A 23,970-nucleotide genomic window follows, 5' to 3' on the forward strand; every position below is an offset into this window, starting at 1 on the left:
TGAGATTAAACAAAGGTATAATTAAGACAGTATTCAAGAACTGCAACATGCAAATTAAGAGTATACTCTACTGAACCTTGGTATTTTTTAAATTTAAAAAGGCTGTAGTGCACTGTATTTTATTAACTCTTTAACTATGAAGTTCCAGGTAAAGGACAAGTGCACTCAAATACCAAAATACAGACCTACTGCCAACAGGAACCACCAGAATACTAGATTTATTTTCTTCAAAAAACAAACTACTATAAAGAAAGACTGTCCATAATTTCCCAATTATATATATACACACACTACCTTTGGGAGCATGCTTCCCTTCTGAAGAGTAGAAATTAATGTGTCTTGATCAAGAAGAGAATTCTAGCTTTGACTTTTTTTGGCACCCAAAATCAGTAAGATGTAAGATAGGATAAAAATAATAGTAATTATTTCTTGAACTCTGCATTCATGCAACATGTTACTGGCAAGTCACCAAGTCCTAGTTGCAATTGCAAAAGCTTCCCAACAATCTCTCACAAACAGGCTAGTATCTTCAGAGCAATTGTGTATGTCAAAACCTAACTAAACAAACACTAGTTCCTGAAATTCCTCAAGGACATTTCAGAGCTGTATTTAAGTGTATGAATAGATTAAAAAAAAACAACCCAAACCCTACCAAAACCTGTTTTGTTGTTCCTTTTTACAGCACTAACACTCAATTGTAGATTTTGATCTTTAAAAACTACAGATTTCAAGACACTTTTAATTTGAAATAAGTAAAAATTCAGGCTACTTCTAAAAATCTGGTATGATCTTTATTGTTCTTTCCCTAATAAATACTAAACCTCCCACCATTGCTAATGTATCTTTGTAGTAACATAACCAGCGAAGTGATACTACACACAGATACAAAATCATCTAAAAACCGTAAGAAGACAACAGGCTATTTTTCCCCCATTTATAATTAAGGAAACAGCAATCTTCTCTCTGACTACCAGAAAAAGTGTGCATACACTTTGTGCTCAAGACTGAAGCTGCAAATATTTGATCATTATTTTGAAATCATAGTTTGTTGGAACCATGCTCTAATTTACAATTTTCTCCAATTAAAATAATTTATTAATATCCAATACTGAACCAAATTTCATTCTAAAAATAATGCAACTCTAATACCAAAAAAACCCAGCCAAACTTCTGCTGAATTAAGCGATCATCTGTGCCTTGTGCCCCATATCCATTACAACTGTGCTGGATCATACACAGAAACTACAAGCAGCGGTTTAACTCTTCATATGCAACAAACTGAAGATCATCTGTATTTGACCTTTCGCTACTCCCAAGATGTAGAGCATCTACTAAACTGCAAAACACACAGGTCTAAACAGCATTACAAAGCCTCTGCAATAGAGGCTGTGGCCCCATCAATCATGTGAAGAAAAATTTTCTCCATGTAAACTTCCTTCACTGAGAAAATTGCCCTTTTCTTTCAGGAATCTTTTTCAGTTACCACAAACATACAACAGTTCTACTTAAGAGACATTTACATGATAAATACAAAGCCAAGTCAGTGCTCTTTTCTAATAATAAACATGTAGATATTTACATCTGATGAATATCAACAACAATGTAGACAAAATTTACTCTGGAGAAAGTTCTCAAATTGCTGCATTTGATCAATTTAGCCTCCTTAACAAAATAATGTTAAGTCTTTCCCATTATACTCTGAAAAGAGGTATCTAAACTTAAATTTTATGTAAAACAGAATGGTAATTTTGTAAACTGTATGTGCTGTGCCTCTTGGATATGCTGAAAAACAACTGAACTCTAAGTAAAGGTTGTAATTCCTTTGGTTTTGCTTCCAGATAGTTTTTTTGAGAAAAGGCATAACAGATGTGTTTAAAAAAAAAAGTTCTGGCTAAAGAATTCATATTGCTAGAAATGTATAAACCACATTGCTGTACCATACTGCATCATACTGCATATTAAATAGTTTTAATTTTGTTTGAGGTAGAAACAAGAAGAAAAATAAAGACTGTAGAGTATGAAAACTATAAAACCCTTAAGTTTTCATGAAAGTATTTACATACTTAGTAATTTATATATCCTTGTTAAGAAACAAAAGCAGAATTCATGGTTACCATAGTTACACATACTCTTTGTTGTGTTTCAATGCCACATGATCTGATTCAAAGTAATACACATCAGGCTCTTCCTCATCATCCTCTGCAGCGTGGATGTTGGCACTCTCTTTGGCAGATGGTACACATCCAGCAACAAGCTTAGCCTCAGAAAGTGGCTTTCTTAGTCCATCATTCCCATGATCTCCCGTATTACCATTTCTCTCTTTATCATTCTGTTTAATTTCTTCAGACCTTTGGGGAGATCCATTGATATTATTAATACCTACAGGTACATTCTTTTCAGTGGGACTAAGATTATTTTCCTCAACCTGTCCATTTTCTCTACAAGGAGAGTTATTTTTAGTAGGGCTACTTCTGGCAGGGGTAGCCCTTCGTGGTGAAGTTCTCAATGTGTATCTGTGTTCTTGAAGTTCTGACATGGATGTCACTGGAGCTGAAACACAGTCCAGCACTGAAGAATGTGGTTCAGGTTCACCTGAGATCGATGCACTGTCATGATGAGCATTCGGGTTGCTATTGGTGTTTTTAGCACACTGTTCCTTAGAGGCACTACTATCTCCTACAACATCTACCTCCTCCTCCGAATCCCTTAACAAAGATGACTGGATTTCAGAAAAGGACCCCGTAGCTGGCTCATATGCCTGAGTAGCATGCTCCTCAGGCAAGCAGTCATTTATTATTTTGTGGTCCTCTAACTTTACCTGTTCTTGAGAGTTTGTGCAAGGCACATAATGGTCTACAACACTGTCCTCCTTGCTGCTGTTAAGCAACAATGAAGAATGGGCAAATGAGTCTCCATTTTCTGCTACTGTTTTGTCCTTGGGCGTACAGGAACCAGCACTGTTTTGCTTAGTGTTCCCATCAAGCTGACAGTCATCACAGTTAAGAGAATTTGAGTCTCTCTCACCAACTCCATTGACAGTCTGATAGCCTCCAATCTCATCAACTATTGAAGAATTATTAAATCCTTCTGCACAGACATTCACCTTTTTAACTTCCCTTTTGTCACAATCATCCAATATAAGACATCGGCAAGCTCGCTTTGTCCCTGTAGAGACAGCATCATTGTCCGACACTAAGCTTTTATGCTCCAATGATTCCTTCTCTGTTTTAGCAGACAAGTCTTCTTCTGAACTGTTGGGTGCCTCTGAGCGTAGACAACGCTTAATTCTTTTCAAAACTGGTGAAACAGGTTCTGGTTGTTTTTTCTCACAATTTTCCACAGCTTGTTTATCAACATTATCTTTTTCGGAAGTAGACAGCCCTCTTTTTCTAGGGCTCACCCATGACTCCCGAGCACTCTGTTGTTTCAAATCAGTAGTTCTTCCACCGTTACTGCCCTTCTGAGTTTGCACAGACTCTGGCCTCTTCTTTGGTGACCTTGACCGTATTTGAGGATGAGGTGAAACTTCCTCTGGATGAGCAATACTACGGTTTCTTAATGTTCTACCACAAAAGTTTTCATCCAAACCATTTAAACCCACTGTAGATCTTGTAACACGAGTAGATCGAGAAGCAGCCATACTATGGCAAGTCCCTAAAGTATGTTCATCATGCTCCACTCATTGGGAAACCTTCAAAAAATGTAAACAAAACAATCAGAAAAAAAATACTTCAACACCTACAGACATAGAAAATCTGAAGAATACATCATCACAAATGTATCTAACGTAAAACTGAACATGCCTATGCAATGTATTAATACCACTTCTCTCTGTGGTATTTCTTTAGGGCATTAAAGAAATTTTCCATCTAAGCTATAGAGTAGCTGACTTGGTATTTGTGGTTGTTCAGGCTTTAGTACTTGTATGTGAATGTTGTTCATAGTTATGCCTTATGTAAGAGTGGAATGTTCCAGCTAGGCTCCAGTTCCTAAAATACTATTTTTATGTATTGTACATATGATATAATGTATTGGTATTATTATTTAAGTATGTCTTGTCAAATGAGAGGTATCAAATCACATTCTTAATATCCCACAATTTCCAGTTACATGGTTTCACACATGAAGTAGGAAATCATTAAAATCATATTTGCTTGTTCATTTGTTGCTTCAAACAAAAACAGATCACTCATGTAACAAAACAGAACTGCAATTCTAATTTAACAGGGCACTAAAAAATAAATAAATCACAACAGCAAAACCTAGTTACAGTCATTAATAGTAAAAACCAAATAAAACAAAATGCCTGAATTGGAAACATAAAATCATTCAAGTTGGACAGGACTCTGTGAGGCAACTTAGTCCAACCTCCTGCTCGAACGAGCATCAAGACTAAATTCACATTTAGTTGCACAGGACATTGTTCAGCTGGGTCTTGAAACCCTCCAAGTACAGATATTCCACAGCTTCTCTGGGCAACCTGTCCCAGTGTTTAACTATCCTTACAGTGAACATTTTTTCTTACACCCAAGCAGGATCTCCCCTATTTCTGCAACATTTATGTCAATGCCTGTCTCTATCTTCTCAGCAGTCTCTTCTGAAGTACTAGAAGGGTGTTTCCCAAGCCTTCTCCATGTCAAAACTTTTCATACAGTTGGTGAGATGAATCATCACCTACATAGGATTTCAGTTCATTAAGACTCAAAGCTGAGTTTAAAACAGTTCTCTCTCAACACTCTCCAGTCTGAGAGTGCCTGTATTTCAGATTTCAGGGTGAAATGTAGGAGTACCCAATTTGTCCAATCTCAAAATAACATTTTTAAGAGAAATCAGTTCAGTCTTACCCTTCTATTCATTTCATCTTTAAAAACTCAACATTTCAAACTGCGTATCACCACCAACCTTTCACAATACCCATGAACAGATTCACATTTGTACATAATGATATACTTTTCCATCTATCCAAATTTCAGATTATACAAACCTGTTCAACTGACATGATGTGAAGACTTAAAATTTTAAATACAGAATCAAGCCTTTTACATGTTATTTAGAAAGGCTGAAAAAGACAAATGGAGGCAAACTATTTCATTTTGCATCTTCAGCAAAGAGGAGGGGGAGGGAGAGGAGAGAGCATAAATTCTCACATATTTACTATTTCGGCATCAGATGGTACTAGAGCAGAACAGACAAAATGGGACAAGACCAGTACATCTCCTAAGCAATTAGTAGTAATTGCTATATTGTCTCTGTTTAGGTATTCATAAGGCAAGTAATATTTCTTAACGAATGTAACATATCCTAGAAGCACTGCTTGATGTAGTTCTAGATACAACTGTGTAAGACACCACATCATTCTGCGTAATGAGGAAAGGCAGTTACAAAGCAGAAATTTTAAATGTTGCAAAACTGCGTTGTATTTGTGCTGCTACAAGCTTCCTGCTTGGTAGGTATTTCTGCTGCCTTTCACGATTGCCTGGAAAGCCGCACTGTTTGTATTCTTGGAGATACATGTAAAGAACTGTAGTACAAACTTCCATTGTCCATTTAAAACTAACAATGCAGAACAAAGTGTGACATGTCCAACGAACTCTGCCTTAAGAAAAAATATAAATAATATGGCAAACGGCAAATGGGCAGAACACCAGTAGTTGAGCTGAAGAGAGAAAACCGCTCATGTAACTATGTAGTCTGTAACAGTTGTTAATACTTCTTTCCCCCACGAATAAACTTGCTTGTATGTTCTCCCCTTTTACACATGCTGGTTTTGGCTAGGGTAATATTCTAGTTTCCAGGAGCTGGTATGGGGCTTTGGTTTGGATTCGTGCTGGAAACAGCACTGATAATTTAGGCATGTTTTCACTGTTGCTGAGCACCGTTTACACAGAGCAAAGGCCTTTTCTGCCTCTCACACCACCCACAAGTAGGTTGGGGATGCACAAAAAGTTGGGAGGAGACACAGCCAGACAGCTGACCCCAACTCACTGAAGGGCTATTCCATATCATATGACATCATGCACAGCATACAAAGGTGGGGAAAGAAGGAAGAAGCGTGAAGCCTTCAGAGTTAAGGTGTTTTGTCTTCCCAAATAACCTTTATGTGTGATGGAGCGCTGCCTTCCTGGAGATGGCTGAACACCTGCCTGCCCATGGGAAGTTGTGAATTAATTTCCCGGTTCGCTTTGCTTGCTCACGCAGCTTTTGCTTTACCTGTTAAACAGTCTTCACCTCAACCCACAAGTTTGTTCTCAGTTTTACTGTTCTGATGCTCTCCCCCATCCCACTGAGGGTAAGAAGCAAGCAGCTGTCTGATGCTTAATTGCTGGCTGGGGTTAAACCACAACACCACCCACATTTAATACCTTCTTGAAAAGTTATCTCATTTGGGGATGAGCCCAAACATGAAAACCAGGGTCATTTAGATATTCCATTTCACCTAGGTTGTTCTAATTAAGGCCAGCACACGTTAAGGATGAATAACTTACATTTCAAATGGATACCAATAAAGTAAGTTAAACCCAGTGTACACTTTGGTAATTACTGCTGAAATCTACAGACATCAGAAGTAATACACAAGATAGAAATCGTTACTGACTTGCTGGTATGTTACTTTCTAAAGAAATATACCTTACATAACAAGTTTAAAAGTTATTATTTACTTAGCACAAAATGTAAAAAACTTACCATTGCAAAACTAGAAGAAACACAGACTTCTGACATTTCATACAGCAGACTCTTACTGCGTCACTCAAATAGTATCAATGACCATTGGCGATATCCATGATGCAATCCAAATGCCTTTTAACTAGTTTATGCCATCACATTAACAAGACTTTGAAAACTGTTGGGAAAGAGACAAAGGCATCAACATTTAAATTTTTTATTAATTATTAAAAAGACTGCAACAGGACATACAAACAGCAACAGCTTTTTTAAGAAGCAATTAGCAATTTTACAAGTGTCCTACATAAAGAACAGTAACACTGCAAAGTAATTAAGAAGTGAAATGCTAATTTAGGTTTCAAATGCAAAATATCCTTCTTCATTATTTAGAAGAGATTCACTGTATCATACTAAAGATGTGCACACAAATTAATTCATGGCACAGAGTCATGTTAGGGTATTCAAACCTCAGAAGATACTTGACCAGACACAAAAAAAAAACAGGTAGTGAATGATATTATTAACAACTAACAAATTATGAAATGCATTGTCAAATATGCTTTATAATTAGATACACAGTGAAAAAACAATTAGCTCTGCTATTTAATTTTAATCAGCTGACAACAACTCAAAATTTACACTGGCTGCAAATCCCTGCATAAACTTCATCTACACAATAGCAGTGAAATGATTTGCTGAGTTCACATTAACCCTATTCTTCACCTAAGCAAAACAATATAGTCTATCTTGTTTACAATGGAAGTGAACCAGTTTTGATGCTAAACCCAGGACAATGCTAAAGACAGAAGCAGATTTATGGATCCAAAAGCCACACAAAGCTTTCGGCTGTTTGCAGAGTCTAGGCACCAGTGCCCATGCCCAACAGCTATTACTTGAAAAGGCGTACTAGGAGTGGCACGTAATGTATGAACATCCAGCACTGTTAAGGTACCATAAATCCCTATAGAATAGTGATTACTGAATCTTTCTTCACAACCTAACCTGTTGACTTCACAAAAGTGAACTTAGTTTCATACTGACGACTCAAAACTTCATGATGCATAACCAGAGCTGACAGGTTTGTCCACATTTTTCTTTCTACACTGTTATTAAATTTAGATTATATATGCCAAAGCCTTTGGACACTGCCTTATTTTCAAGTACTTAGAATTTCATACTGGTGAGAGAAGAAAACAAACACCCATTTAAGTTGACAATTCAAAATATAAACTGAGCCAAATGAGGAGATGGATTTTATCTAGTTACAGTGAAATTCAATAATAAAAGATGTTTCTACGATGATGTTACATGAAGCATCATAAATTCTATTATATGGATAACTAAATCAAATTAGATTTCAATTATTCAGTGGAATTTCTTAATTCAACAAACTGCAGAGAACTGTCATAATAAAACACATACAAAGAAGGCCAGGAAAAACAGGTGAACATGCAGGAGGTAAACGGTGAATGGAGGTGAATGGACATGAGCAAAAAGGTCCAGCTGCTACTTAGCCATACCAGGAATGGAACCAGAAACAATCAGACATGAACTCCACAAAGAGCTCCAATATCATTTCAGCCTGTATCCCCCTCTCCATGAAGTTCTTTCTGTTTCTAATATTCACGTACACTCTCAGTTACTTAAACCTGTATTGTTGGCTTTCCTACAGTTCCCCTTAACTGAGAGGAAAGACATATGTACATACCAAAAGTAAAGAGATATTCTGACAGAGATTTTTGCAAAAATTAAAAACACTTTAACAAAAATCCCACCGCGCAGTAATTCTGGTAAAGTAAAAGATACAGAAAAAGCCAAAACCAAAATGTAACAGTGATGCAATCAGAAGGAGGCTTAATATTAAAACTTTTTATTATTTTACCATTCCATCAGTAAAGAACATCCACACAAGCTGTTTCAGAAATGGCTGAAACAGTAACATTTTTCCTCAGATTTGTACATTTCATCTCCAAAACAACCTGCTTTTACTCACAGCAGGAAAGACACAACCTCTGCTGTGCCTAGTCACCTTTGGGAAATGCAAGAGCATTTTAGAAACAACAAAAAGAACATCACAAGAGGAGAAACCACAGTGGGGGAAATAAAGTTTTACCTCCTATAAGTTTCCTTGGGAAAAAAGTCTTCAAAATAAACTACTATTTCTTTACATTTCCTAACCCATTGAGATTTATTTTTTTTTTACACCTAGAACAACCACATCTCCCATGGCAGAAAATTTCAATGGAAAAGTAATTTATTGTTTTGAACACTGCTCATTTTACAAGGTATTTATGAGTTAGAACAAGGAGTGCAAGGAAAACTAAACGCACTTTTAGGTCTAAGCAGTTCTTCAGAAAGCCACACCAACAATTAAGAAAGGAGTATTCCAATAAAGACTCAAAAGTCTGAAGAGAAAGAATAAGCTAAGAAGCAAAATGGCTGGTTTGCAAAGTCTAATAAATCCAGAACTCAGAGGTGAAAGCAGAATGTAATGCAGACAGAGACAAAGCTTTAAAGTAAGAAAGGGACTCTGATCTGTCTCTTGCGGGGTAGGACTTTCATAAGAAAGTCAGAGAGCGTTGATACTGACACCTTACAGGGAATGGTCATACATTAATCACTAGGGAACTTCTTCAGGGTTAGATTGAAGTTTGGCTGCTTCACAAAAATTGTCATACATCTCATATACAAGCAAGAATTTGACGCCAGCACAGGATGGAGTTTTAAGGTATGCAGTTTAGCACCTGAGAACCCTTAAAGCACTGCATAGCTTTAACTGGACTCTACTGATACACACCATAGTCATCAATTACACTAGAATTTTTATTTAACTTAACCAGAAGATAGTGATTTTTGAGCTGGGTGTGTAAAAACATCTAGCAACAAGGAAATAAATTTACACAGAGATGGAAATGAAGAGTAAAGGACAGCAGAAAGAGACAACTGCTTCCTAACATACACAGAATAACCAATTTCTTCACTGAGTTAAGTCAGTACTGGCTATCTGGGAACCAAATAAAAATTGATTGTTTAAAGGAAGCCCAGAATTAAGAAAAATGTACGCAGTTAAAAGTACATTCAATGTGTCCCTAAGCTATAAAGAAAAGAGGTCAGTATATAAACATACTGGGTATACCAGCATACAGGACCTGAAAGCACCAAAGCAATGGAAGCCTCTAATTATGTGGTGATGCTTTATATATATATATATATACATATATATATAAGGTACTTAGGATGAGTATCTTAACATTACATACAACATCAAGAAAGTAAAAGGTGGGGTAAGGTGGGACACAGACTCCTGCAACAGAAAATTCTCCAGTATTTGATGTCACTACTTTATGAAAAAGGACAATAGGTACAGCCTTCCACAACAAGCCAACAGTTTCTTCATCTCACGTGGAGTATATGGAATCACAATCTCATTGAAGTGAAACAATCTATTCTCTTCCTGTTCTTGAGTCTCATCTAACAATCAGTTTCCATTCATGCTTAACCATAACAGTGCATGGTGATAAAGATTAAAGCCTTCCAGTGTTCAGATACTGCAACTGTGGATGCCTGACAGCAGCAGCACTCTCTAGTTCCATACTGCAGTAAATCCCAAAATTACTTCAGAAACTGTTATCACCAGTGTTGACAAAACCTGAGCCTGACCTTACCCTGTATCTGTAATTCAATCTTCAAGTGGTTTAACAAAAAAACCCTTAACATTTATCATGAATCTCCTGTTTGTCATTACCTTCTATTATGAGCACATCATAAACTTGTAAGCAATCACTGCATCCATACACTAAGCATGCACGTACACAGTATCTGATCATTAGCAGGACCTCATAGATGCTCAATGCCATGGCCCACAGGGGCAGCAGGCATGAAATTACATCTTCTGGTTTTGCATTTTCCACAGAGAATTACACCAAAGGTATCCTGGATAAGCTTTTGTGTTCTGATTGCCTGGAGATACCGTGATCACACCACTACCTTACCAGCTATACATTCCAGACCACATTATTTCAGTGACACAGGACAAAGAAAACCAATTAGATTTTATACACAGTAAGCATGCACAGTGCTCCTTAAATGTGTTATTCCTAGATGACTTAAGCTAATAAATAAAACTGGCATATCTCTGTGGTATAAAATAGCAATTCTTAAAATTCTCTGCAGAGCAATAGTATGTTATTTAACACAACATTTTTAAAAACAGAAAGTGTCTTATGTAAAGTGAAGATTGCAGAAACTACTTATGTAAACAGAATCTAATCCCTTACAGAAGCAGTTTCCCAAGACAAAAAAAAAAAAAAAAATAGAACCTCTGAACAGAAGAGAACCTGCACAGCCATCAGATTATTAGGACTTCGGTTTATCTCCACATATAAAGCATATCGCTTCCTAACAAAGTGGTATTACTAAATTAGGGATGAATTCCACTTAACAAATTATATTCACCAGTCTATCACATCTAGAGTATGCCAGCATCTCTTCCCACACATACTGAGCTTAGCATAACTACATTAGCAAGAAATCAGTTTTCTGAAGAAGACACTGTATTTTTCTGATTTTACTTCACATAAAAATAAGCAATACTTTCAAGTGACAGGAATAACCCCCATCAAAACATACTATGAAGATCTTACTTGAGGTAATACATAACAATAAGCGGCTTGAAGCTACAATGAAATTTTAAACACAATAAAAGTAAAAGTAAAGAAGTTATGAGACACCATGATCTGGAATTAGTCTGAGATTTCAGCCATCTCTGACACAGTAATATTATACTACATATGGTCAAAACACAGATCATCAGAATGGGACTACTTATATTTATCTGACATATAAAGATAGCAAAATGAAATAAAATAAAGAGCAAGGAAAAATTTACATCAGTAGGAAAAAATTATCAACAGGTTTTAAAAGCAAACTAGCAAGGTACATGCTTTACTGCAAGCTAAAACTGGCAAAGAATCAGACAGATCAATTTTCTTCCTTAAAATAGGGGGGTTCAACAGGTCAAACAAACACATTCTTTCATATTGAGTGAAAAAGCAAAACAAAAGACAACTTCTGAATGAGATCATCTTATGTAAAAAAAAAATGTTTCTAGTTCTTTTGGGGGGTGGGGGGGAAATGTAACGGACAAGTAAGCTGAAACTGGTACTGAAATAATAGGATGCATGAGAACAAAAGCTTAACCTCCTCCTCTCCATCGCTGTCTTACACTAACTCCTCTTTCTCTAAAATCACAAAATAAAGAAAAAGGTCAAACCAGCAAGTGATATGACAATGACAAGCAATGTACATCCATTCCTTTGTATCCCTTCCAGACAGCAGCATGTTATCAAATCCTCTGCCTGCACTGATATCTGTCACTCTTCTGGGATACCTATGAGGAAATTTATTGGGAGGATGGGCATGACAGAAGCATCACCCCTTTTCCAGCCAAACGTTCCAGGATGAAGTTGCAATATAAAACTAAATATGAACTATAAAAGTGTAACTGTACAGCAGAATTCTAGAAAAGTAACCACTCTATCAATTTTTTTCTCCAGACAGACAAATCCTGTATGTATTTCAGTTTCTGAAACTGCTTTCAGTTCTTCCATCTTGGTGAAATTAGAGTTTGCACTGAAATCATACATTGAAGCATCTGCCTCAGACTGATACTCCCACCCTGCTGCCTTTTCCCCTCAATTTTCAGTCAAAATAATTAGTCATTTCTGTGCACAAATATGGATTTTTTTTTAAAGTCTCTTAGTGCTTAAGACACATCTGACTTCTTTAAGAAATTTTTCTACCTTCACGTTTTGTAGTAAGAAATTGGAATTTGGGATAGAGAAGCATCTAAGAACAGAAATCCCGGTGGAACTGTGATGAAGGCAGGCTACAGGGAATGCTAAACATGAACAAATAGGTAAGGAGAGCAGGTACATTAGCAAAATGAGTGGATGCTGACTGAAGGAAGAGACAGGCTGGAAATCCTGATGAACTGCTAGAAGGCAGAAAGATCCCAACTGTGAAATAGGGAAACTGGAACTGGGAATAACTGGAAGAAGCAGACAGGCAATCCGGGATTTTACCTAATCACAACTAATCTATACACATCGCCAGAGCATCCAATCTGCCACAAATACTTGGGATAACTCTGTCAACACAAGTATTTGTGGAACTATGCTATGAAGTGAAACTACAAATACGCCTGAGATGAAGACATCACCTTTTCTTTTTTTCTTTTCAGATGGGTCCAGGTGGATCAATTTTTCATGTGGGTCATATAGGACAACATGCTGTATCACAAGAGTGGGATTATGTGGCCAGAACCAAAGGTGAAGATGTGAACTTTGTAAGGTGGTACCACAGCCTTAGGAAAAATAAACTACAGTCTACACTTCAACACGCCATCTAGTACTGCTTCATCTTAACTTCTTAGAAATATACAAAAAAAAATTCAGTTTAATACAAAGTCATTTAATACAAAGTGCATTTAGCATGAAAAAAAGACAGTAGCCTTAACTGAACACCCCTACTTAACTTACTAATCAGTCAAGAAAGTAATTCTATCAGACAACAGTCAACTTATCAAGAAAACTAAAAAAAAAGACTATGCAAATAACTTTCATGTCCCATTTTAAAAAAAAAATATCACACTTAACCTCACACATTGGCCATCATTCTGTATCCTTCTCACCCCACCTACCCACTCCAGTAGATCATCCTAGGTGAAAGTCCCACTCTAAATAATACACTTTCTTCATGAGAAACCATTCAGCTACTTAAATAGCTTTGCTGTTATCCAAAGAATAATATCCTGTACAGGATTACCAAAACATGTGATTAACATATTTGAGATACATTAAATCACACAGGTTGTTGAAAAAGCTCATAAAATTAATTACACTAACTTGGTTAGAGTAACCATTCAGCAAAATGTGATTATAGCAGAATAGACTCTAACACATTTAATCTCTTAACAATAGCTAAACATAGTTGCATACCAATAAATAGGAAACAAATATTTATTTCCTAATTGTTATTGCAATATTCAGAAATTATCAATCATTAAAAGACATTTCTTTCTTCCTACAGGTAGGCTGCAACTGTAAGGGGTCATCAAATACTTAATTAACTCTGCTAAACAGCTTACATATGAAGAAGAGGTTGATGAAGGGAAACAGTGCTCCTTTACTTTCTTACAAGCTCCAAGATAAAAAGAATTTGTAGAAGACTACCTGATTTACTTTTGTAACAGTGACTGCAAACATGCCGCTCTGAAATACACCGTAATGTGCAAACTGTACGCAATACTGTATAGAATATATTTTTACCCCAGATGATTTTTCAAAGGCATGCATTTGAAATGCACTAATTAATTACCTTTTAATATGCAAAATTACATAAGCCTCAGAAGGCTATCATAATGACAAACAGTGATGTATAAGATGAGCATGCATACATACACATACACACTACATACACACACCAGACATGCTGCATAGGCTGCGCCTGTCGCATGGGTACTAAGGCAAGTACCAGTTAGTTTGGAAAACAGGAGCATGAGGCAAGCAACAGTTACCGTAACAGGGGAATCCAACTTTCATAAAAGCTACAAATTCTACACCTCTGAGATCTTCACTCCCAGCTAAATTGGGCAAAGGTCTCAAATGCTACTCACTATAATGGTAAACAAACAGACATCTTCTTGACTAAGTTTGATCTATATTATGGTTCTAAATACTTATCACGCATTCCGGACACACTGGGGGTGCAGAGGGAATCCAGAGCTATCCTGGCATCTATGAATAAAAGAAACTAAGCTTGTTACAGCTATGCTGTGGTCCTGCTGTGTCTTAGAATTACGCAGTCTTCTGACATTTTCATGCTCCCAGAATTACAGGCATCTCTTGCCACATGAGCTGATACTGGATACAGAATTGTAGCACCACTCACCCCACAACCTAACATATGTGTTCTCACATGCTGGGGGCTCTGGAAAGTAATGGACTAGCTTATAAAACAAACTGTGCTTTAACCTCAGTCTGCTAACATAAAAATCACAGAATCATCTAGGTTGGAAAAACCATTAAGATCAAGCCCAACCATAAATGACTTATGTTACTTTCTGATTGGCAGCTATTTTTACAAGCCCTAGCTCTTCTATGCTCATGTGGCTGTGCTATGACTGACTCTGATATATTAATAAAATCGTATAGCACAACTGACTTCATTTCAACCAGTCAAGTTTCTGGCACACAGCAAGTACAGAAACATTTGTTTTTTTTTGCAGAAACAGTCTGAGGTTCTATAGCTGTTGAAATGTTTTATTGATATACCTCAATGTTAGAACCTCAACATCGCTGCAGTTTTCGAAATGGTGATTTGTGGCAAAAAGACCCATCCCTGCTTTCTGTTCCAGCCTTCCATACAGGATATTGTTTATTTTGGTTCTCTCTTTTTGACATTTGGTCTAATCCACCACACTACTGCTACAGTTAGCCACAGATAACAGCTTTGCCATTGCACATAGTCTTTCAAGGCAGTTTTAAGCATGTTCTTGCTCTGTAAGCTGTATGTCAGAACCTACACCAAGGATGAACCTGTCTCCCCCCACATTACTTCAAGACAGACAGAAACCTGCTTACGAGTCCTGACAGAACTGCAGGTATCAGCACTTACAAACATCTTACAATTTTAGATTCCTTCCAAATTCTGCCTTGCAACTGACACAGAGCTTATTAACAGAATTTTCATACCCCTCTATAGTTCAATGTTCTCACTCTTTGTTCAGCCTGTATTTAAGTGCTCTGAATAAGAAGACTGCTATGCATATTTCAGTCTACTTGGATTGCTTAGTTTTAACTGGCAACTGTTGAAGGTGTTTTAAGTGTATTAGCAACTGCATTTTTTCAAAAACTCTTAAAGTAACCATGTCAGCCACCTTCTGTTTGATTGCTGATCTGTCTCCAGGCACAGAGAACAAAACTTACAATACAAACATTATAACATACCTTTCCTTTGAATTACAGCATCCTTACTGGTAATAGAGGCCTTGATTTTAAAAAGACAAAAGCAAGCTTATTGTAAGAGTGGTCCCAGTTCAACTAGTACACTACTTTTTCTAGCTGCTTCTGTCTCCACCCAAATATCCAGCTAGGATAGCTGGCCAGAACTTCCTTGAGTTAACAGTACAATGCTAGTCTATTTTCCTTTTTCATTTTTATATATGTATTTATATAATTCTGATAGAACTATGTATATATCATGTATCATTTTGTTTTGCTTTATTGCTACTTTGCTTTCTTCTCTTGCTGTGCTCAGGTCTTCGTAAGAGAGTACACTCTGATAAACAACATGCTGCATTTCATTTCCTGTTCTGCCTTGCCCATGCTTACAAGTACTATCTGGAAATACAAAGAAAGTTCTGATTGGCCTGTATTTACATTTAAAATCTCAGCCTTTTAGTTACTGCGTTTTTCATTTGAACACTTTGGCATAAAATGCCATTATCACCTGCAAAACCCACAGGAAAAAGAGTTTTGGGTTTTTTTTTTCTACCGTAACTACAGGTCTTTGCTTTTCTTATGACCACTTATAAATAACTTACCTTTGCTCCACTTGTATTTTTCATCTGGATATAGGTTTGCTTATAAGTTTGCAGTTTCTACAGCCCCTGGCATAGTAAAAACTCAGACCAGACTAATTCTGTGAATTCACACTTTCTTAATCTTTCAAAGTCACAAATTAATTACCTTGAAAGATTCAGCCAGAAGAGAAAAACTTTTCACACAGAGTACAACTAGGCGTAAGTTCTTTCTTCCCCAGGTATCTTAACAATTTGTTGAATATACATATTTTATAGATTTAAAATGCATTCCAAAGTACTTCTGATATTTTACACTGTTACTCTAAACCCACAATTAACCTGTCAACACACTGCAGAAATACAATTACAGTTTTACCCTCTGCATGCTTTTCTTTTTGTTTTCTTCACTCAAATTTGTGAGACAAGGAGTAACCACATATTCTGCTTGATATTACTGTTATTTAGGGTTGTTTTGCAGTACTCAATTTGATTTCCTGCACCTACATGAGGCAATTTACTTCCAAGACTATACTCATTGTTCAAGCATAAAATGAACTGCCCACAAAGTGAGAAATTCATTCTGACTCTATTATCCCTTCCCACTTGCTGAATACTTTATCAAGCACTTTCTAAATATGTTCCTTGCCCCAGACACTGAGATGTTGCACTACATATAGAGTAAAAAGGACTTACCTATTACCGCCTAAGCACATGAACATCTGTCGCCTATGCACATACACACAACTCCCTTTATATGTTGCTTATCCATTTTCAAAATTTCTTCCCCATTAACCTTAAAAGCAAATCAGTTATTTTAAACTTTATTAACTTCAAACCTCTTCTCACACTGAGTCAGACCAAAGGTCTATCCAGTCAGTGCTTTGTCTCCAACAGCAGCCATAAGCAGATGGCTAGGGAAGAGCTGCTGCACGAAATACCTTTCCAGCATTCAACTACTTTTAGCCTAGGGTTCTCTTAAGTCATATGTGATTTCTATATGTTTATTAAACTTTAATGGATTTCTCTTCCATGATTTTTCCCTGTCATCCCTTGAGCTCCCATAATTTTTTAGCATTCAAGCTACCCCACCAATGTGTTTGTGAAAGAGAATTGCCATTTTTCACTTTTACAAATGGGTGTAAGGACCCATAACCTGGCAAAAAAGAAAGGCTGCAAGGTTAGATACCCAAAGCAACTCTCACAGCCACTTCATTTTTTTTTCCTCTTTACTGCTTTCAATTGTGTATTTTTATTTTCAGAATAAAATTTTGTGTTTCACACAGAGCTCCCCCCCCCTTCTTCTCACTTTTTAGGACTTGCTCTTTATTTTTTTTTCAGGAATAAAAATAAATTTAAAAAATCCTTGTTTTTATCAAGGATGGAAAGCTACTGCATAAACAAAGTATGCCTTTTCAACTACAATATCACAGATGTTTCAAACGGATACACTCAGTACTTACAACCCTAGGTGTATATTTGCAGTTGTGTCTACCCTAATAGAACATATGAAACTTAAGGTTTTTAAAACGCATCTTGCTTTTTCTCATTTTAATTTTCTGAAATCAAAGTACTTTCTCACAGTTTTGGCTTTTATCCTTTGTCTCTAGACAATGGGATGCATGTGTGAGAGACTGATCTGAAATCAGACTCCACTGTCCATTGTCCCAAAGATTGGTAGGAGAAGCTGAGATGGAACTCCACCATCCACTGCCTGAGGGATGACTGGGAAGGAGCTAAGATTCTTCCTTCCATTGCCTCAAGGATTGGTGTAAGGAACTGAAACAGGACTCCACTGACCACTGTCTCTGAGACTGGGTGGGTGGAGTTGAGATAAAACTCTTCCATCCACTGCCTGGGAGAAGTGAGTGAGAAGCTGAACTGGGACTCCACAACCCATTGCCTGAGGGATGAATGAGAAAGAGCTGATAAGACTCTTCCATCCATTATCTCCAGGATTGGTGTGAGGAACTGCTGTCCCTTATCTCAAGAATCGCTGCAGACACCTGTGTGTGTGCAGTTGGCTGCAAGACCAGAAAAACTGGTCCACCAGGAAGAAGTACTCCCCCCAACTCCTGATAAAAGGGAAATAAAACATCCTCAAAATGGGTACCTTCAAAGGGACTCCAGAATGACACCTCCATGAGGACATATACCAACAACAGACTCTTGGGGGCCACTTTGCTCCGATACTAGGAACCCTGAAGAACTCCCACCACCAACAATGGTGACAATGGATCCTCAGGACACCACTGGATCCACAGTGGTAATTATCTCTCTCCCTCTCTGCATCCCAAATTCTTGCTTCATTTTCAACCTTTTTTCCAATCTCTCCTATTGCTACCCCCTTTATTACAATAATTTCCCTTTTTTACAATAACTGTCTTTTTGTAATTTGTAATAAACAAACTGTCCGATTATGGTACTTGACCTCGTTTGTGTCCTAATTTCACTCTTAGGATCACAAACTGAAACAGGGTCTGGCATTGGACCTTTTCTCCACTTGGACCCTGACAGTGTGACTACAATAATATTTCACTGATTTTCTACTTCAGCAGTTACTAATTCAATAATACAGTGCAAACTATGACCATATTTTAATAAAAATAACACAGCATTTTACCTTTTATATAAAAATACGTGTCTGGCTATGATAAAATTCTTAATGATACCTCTTTCAAAAAAATAAAGAGGAGATGCTCATCCTACCATTCACTGCAATTACCCTCTAACAGGATGTAAAGGGACTGAAGGAACAATAAAAGGCTATTCAAGTTCCAGGGGCAGCCACCAGAGAATTTCTCAAAGCAGAAGAACAAAGGAAAAGAGAGCTACCATCTACCTTCAGCATATTTTATCGCAGATTCAGGCAACAGGAAGGAGCTGCCAGAAGCTGGGTCAGAGAGTGTGAATTACACAGTTTCCATACCTATTCTAAGCAAACACGAGCAGATTATGGAGCTCAGTTAGTTTCCTAAATGGCTAACCCATCACAGCAGTATATAAAATCTGTACTTGCAGTTGAGTTCTTACTCCTCACAAGCAGGGGCTTTGCCTCTGAAATGCACACCAGGTTGGCCACATGCTGTATCAAATCAAAACACATTTCAAAACTTCTAATCTGAAGTCATTAGATAAAACTTAGACTAAACATCTAAGTTATCTACTATGGCTTTTCATATTGACTTACACAAATATAATGTAAAATGGATTTTTTTCTGATTTTCATCCCGCTGAAGCATTCAGTTATAGAGATTCAGAGATCTGATTACTCCACATGTTTATTTCTTACAAGACCAAAACCAATTTGTCCAGTAGCTTTCTGAGTTTGCCATATGTACACTTTGGAATCTTTATAGTATGAATTTGAAAATAATCAATGAAAGCAGTTAAAAAGTAAAAAATCACATTCATTCACTTCAACAGTCATATGCACATCTGCATTTACAAAGATATCAAGCAGAAGACTACATAGCTTTTTTAAGAATAAATCACAGTTTGCCAGTGATGTCTTAAAAAAGCTTTACTGACCCTTTCTAGGGCAGAGTTTTTTCAAACTATTCTAAGGAATTTAACAGCAGTATGTCAAACCAAGTGCTATGCTCATTCCTTACTTAGGAAGAGCTGACATCAAGTATTAAGTAAGGATTAACTTAACAAATGTAACTTACTTGCCATCCATAAAACTGCTTAATCTCTTCTAAAATATTACCAAAAAATGGAAGCCCTTTTAGAGAATATCTAAAGTTTCTATATAAGAATATGTAATTAAATTATTCAGCTATGAACAACTGTATTCACCACAGCATAATGCTGTAACCATAAAAGAAAAACGAATACAGTAAGAATATAGCCCCTAAGCAGCCTTTGCTGTATCTTGACTACACAAAGCCCTCATCACTTAATGATGTATTATCTCTCCTCACGCAATAAGCAGTTAAACAAATTCCTTTCTTGGTAACAGGAGGGGAAAAAAAAAAAACCCAAATGTAAGGTTTGTCCCATCCCCCCCCCCCCTTTAAAAATCAGTTTCACTGTACCTAGAAAGAAAGAAAGAAAGTACTGAAATACAGTGACTAAGTATGGCATGGCAGACCTGAGGACATACCTTTGCTGCACACTCCCAGAATTACTGGCTATTTTATTTGGCTTATCTTCTCGGTATTCCACATACAAAAACCATCCCAAACGTTTGATTATTCTTGTTGCCTTTTTCTGTACTAAGTCTAGAAGACAGATTACTGCAGGATAATCATATTCAAAGCATAGCCTATGTATGTCATGGATTTTTACCACAGAATAGTAATGTTTTGTGTTATGCCCCCTTTCTAATAATACTCAGTGCTTTTTTTATTTTTGACAGCTAGTGAAAACTGAGTTGATGTTGGTACAAAAATGTCTATCAGAACTCTTTCCTGAGCAGTTAACAGCTGATTTAAAGGCAGGGTTGGTGGTTTTTGCATGAAGTTATTTTATTCTTATGCATTACTTCACATTTCTGAAAATAAGCTTCTGGTTCTGTTTTATCACCCATCCATTCTGTTTTGTGAGATCCTTCTACAATTCTAATAGCCCTTGATTTCACCACTGTCTTGAGTCAGATTTGTGTTATCTCTAGACTAGTATCAGAATAGAGGGGTGGGTTTTTTACTGCAATTACTGAAATAATTTTATTATCACTACTCTATAAGCATCCTATTGAAATTAACACTGACTGAAATTAACAACTGGCCATCTTCTAACATTTTAAATACCTGCCTATTTTGACAAAAAATCCCCCTCTTAAATCATGTGCCACCTAAGATGGCACTATGTCCTTTCTGGAGTTCTGCATGTATACCGTTTGGATTATCCTTGCAAATACATGTGTGAGTTAACAGAATAATAATTAGAAGTATGTTGTTGCTAGTATGCTGTACCTATGTTGAAGGTTACACATTCGCTGGCAACGAAGGTTGCAAAGATCCAGTGATAAACACCTTTTTTTCACATCTGAACCTGCTTTCAGGAGTCAGCTGAAAAGGTTTCCACTGTTATCCCAAGTGGGTAACTCTCATGAGGATCTCAGCATTTTGCATCCTAATTACTGCGATGCTCTTTCCTCTACCCCTGCTCTACTCGTATCCATTTAGATACTTCTCCAAAGAGCACTTCCTTAGTTTATTGATTTGTCCAAGGCACCACCATCCCTATACTTTTCTAACACATCAAACCACACCACACCTAGCTATCACTCCTTATCAACAGGGTTGATTCACATTCTGGTGAGCCTTCAAGCATTCCTCTTTAATTTTCCAACAAGACTTCCCAGGTGAGGTTTCATTTTACTGTTAAGTGATTTAATCTACAAAGAAGAACAATCCCACTCCCTGGTAACTCTCAGGCACATCATCTTGATTTTTCCCATCCATCTGCTTTAGTATTCAATCCAATCTCACGATACGCTGATTTAAAAAAATACAGATCCCTACAAAAGAGACATTATTTTTCCGCTGGTTTTGCTTCCTAAACAGGCTTACTGCCATGGCCAAATGAGCACAGGTGTCAGTGGAAAGAAGGAGTCACGACTCTGTATTTTGGTGACAGTCACTGGATCAGGTTGGCTGTAATACGAAGCCTTACTCTCAGGCTCTCGTTTTCTAAGTGTAAGAAGCACAGTTACTTCTCTTAACCTGGAACTCTAACCTTCCATGAGGAGGATAAAAATATTTTATAACTGATGAACAAGAAATAATTTAAGCATCTTAAATGTTTCCATCTACCTCTTGTCCAGCTATATAACCTGTATTATACTGGAATTGTGAACTCCTTGTGGAAACATTCTTCCATGTCTGCTCCTGCAAAGCAGAGGTCACAGCATTACCTGGTTTACTTTATTTCCAGTCTGTTTTACTCTTCACTCAAATACAAAACTGTTAAAATTCTACTGAAAATCTAACTGATATGCAGTTGATACAAGTCTTCACTGACAGAACCTCAGGCACAAAAAAGGCATCAGAGGAGAAAAAAAATAGACCACCTATCTTCTGATTTGTTACTGATTCAAACCCTTAGGCTCTTTTTGACATTTTCTCATTATGGAAAATATAGTCAGAGAAGGTCAAAAAGAAACAGCTGTCCAGGCTTCGACAGAAGTTAACTTCTAAGTACAAGAAAAGCAAACTTCTGTATCAAAGCAGTAGCAAGAGCTAATGGACTAGGGAACCTGTAAGAGAGCCCACACATAGTAAAGGACACATTTAAGGGAGGATAAGTGAACAGGACTTAGTTTCTAGCTCACCCTATTTCTGTAAATCAGGTGTACTGAAATAACGGATGGAACGAGAAGAAACATCCACATGATTATTTAGAAGTCATAGAACAAAGCTATAGTGACACATGAATCAAAACTGAAAATGGCACCAAGAATATTACACAGTAAGCCTTTCCATAGCTCTCCTCTTTCTCATGGAGAATCTCCTGACCTTTTGGCACAGTTTCTTTGGGAGAATTTCTTGGGCCGAGTAAATGCAGACATAAAACAATCTAGCAACAATTTAAAAAGGCAGCTGATCTAGCTGCAACTAAATTCAATCACGAGCTATACCCTAACAGGAGGATACAAAGGTCTGATCACCTGAGTTACCTCTCAAGTGGAAAAAAATGTCACACTGGATAATATGACACTAACCGGCCTGTCTTTAGCCCAATATCCCTGCAAAAGATTCACTCTCTACATCAGGATTCTGGTAAGAGGAAAAAAACAAAACCCTTCATGCAATAAAGCAAGTTTCAATGAACCCACTTTCAGGCTGCAATTAACCGGGGATATTTTCAGATCATGAGTGACCTAACAAATCAACAAATATTAACCTGAAATGGTTTACCTATATTGTTGTTGTGGTTTGTTTGGGGTTTTTCTTTTTTGAGGGGTGGTCATAAAACAACACCGAAAGACTGCCTAGATCTTAACATCAATAAATCTGTTCCTTCACACTTACAGACTTGGACAATTTCAATGGTCTTGACAGCAAACTGTACTCCATAAAGCAATCCATTTATGAGAATAAAATATAGAGGATTCTTGGGGATTTGCAAAACTCTGGTTCAACAGCTAAGATCTTAAAACTACATTTCAAGAACTACCCTGAGATAAGACTTAGTACCTAAAAAGTCTTGAAATCATCTGTGAAGTCAGAAAAGAAATCTGAAAAAGACTTCACTTTAGGGTTTGAGGGTGAGCTTTGTTTGCACTAGGATATCAGACAAAGAGTAAATGTTTCCCATTGTCCTTTTCAGCACTGGCTCTAAGGTGGCAGCTATGTGCAGAACCTTTTCCATGTGAAGTATCTTAGGAATCCTCCTAACAAAGGATCAGTGGATTCCCAACTGATCCAGAGAAATTCTCAGCTGACCTCACTGATGAGAAATGATGCAACTACACTTTGTTCTGTTAGAAATCGCTTCCTTGAAACTATGCAAGCATGTATGACAAGTAATTGCACTTTTCAATTACTGCTGCAGTCTCCACAATGATACTGTGAATGATTTCTTCAGCCTTCCTGCGTTTTTCTGCAGTGCAGTGGATATAGCAGAATTTCCACAAAGTTGACACAAAAAAACACCATGAAGTTGCAGACTGAGGATTGAAAATAACTGAGAACATCTGTTTAGCTTCCTTTTCCTGAAGCCTAGCTTTTGAGGAAATACCCGAAGAACGGTGCTGGCAGCATAGCAAAGCACCAAAA

General features: G+C 37.1%; 1 protein-coding gene across 4 annotated transcripts in view; it reads right to left on the bottom strand.

Annotated features, from left to right (window-relative positions):
• ZZZ3 (zinc finger ZZ-type containing 3) overlaps nucleotides 1-6,841 on the bottom strand; it is a 37,134-nt gene extending 30,293 nt beyond the window's left edge. For all 4 annotated transcript variants that reach the window (XM_061345121.1, XM_061345120.1, XM_061345119.1 and 1 more), the window contains exons 1-2: nucleotides 6,685-6,841; nucleotides 2,130-3,691 (exon numbers count right to left, since the gene is read on the bottom strand). In XM_061345121.1, coding sequence (XP_061201105.1) covers nucleotides 2,130-3,640 — 1,511 coding nt within the window. In that variant the 5' untranslated portion in view covers nucleotides 3,641-3,691; nucleotides 6,685-6,841. The remainder of the gene's footprint in view (nucleotides 1-2,129; nucleotides 3,692-6,684) is intronic.
• Between the last annotated feature and the right edge of the window lie 17,129 nt (nucleotides 6,842-23,970).

The sequence above is a fragment of the Neopsephotus bourkii genome, unplaced genomic scaffold (assembly GCF_033783945.1).
Source record: "Neopsephotus bourkii isolate Nb327-2 ecotype Australia unplaced genomic scaffold, CSIRO-AGI_Nbou_v1 NB_234, whole genome shotgun sequence".
NCBI lineage: Eukaryota > Metazoa > Chordata > Aves > Psittaciformes > Psittacidae > Neopsephotus > Neopsephotus bourkii.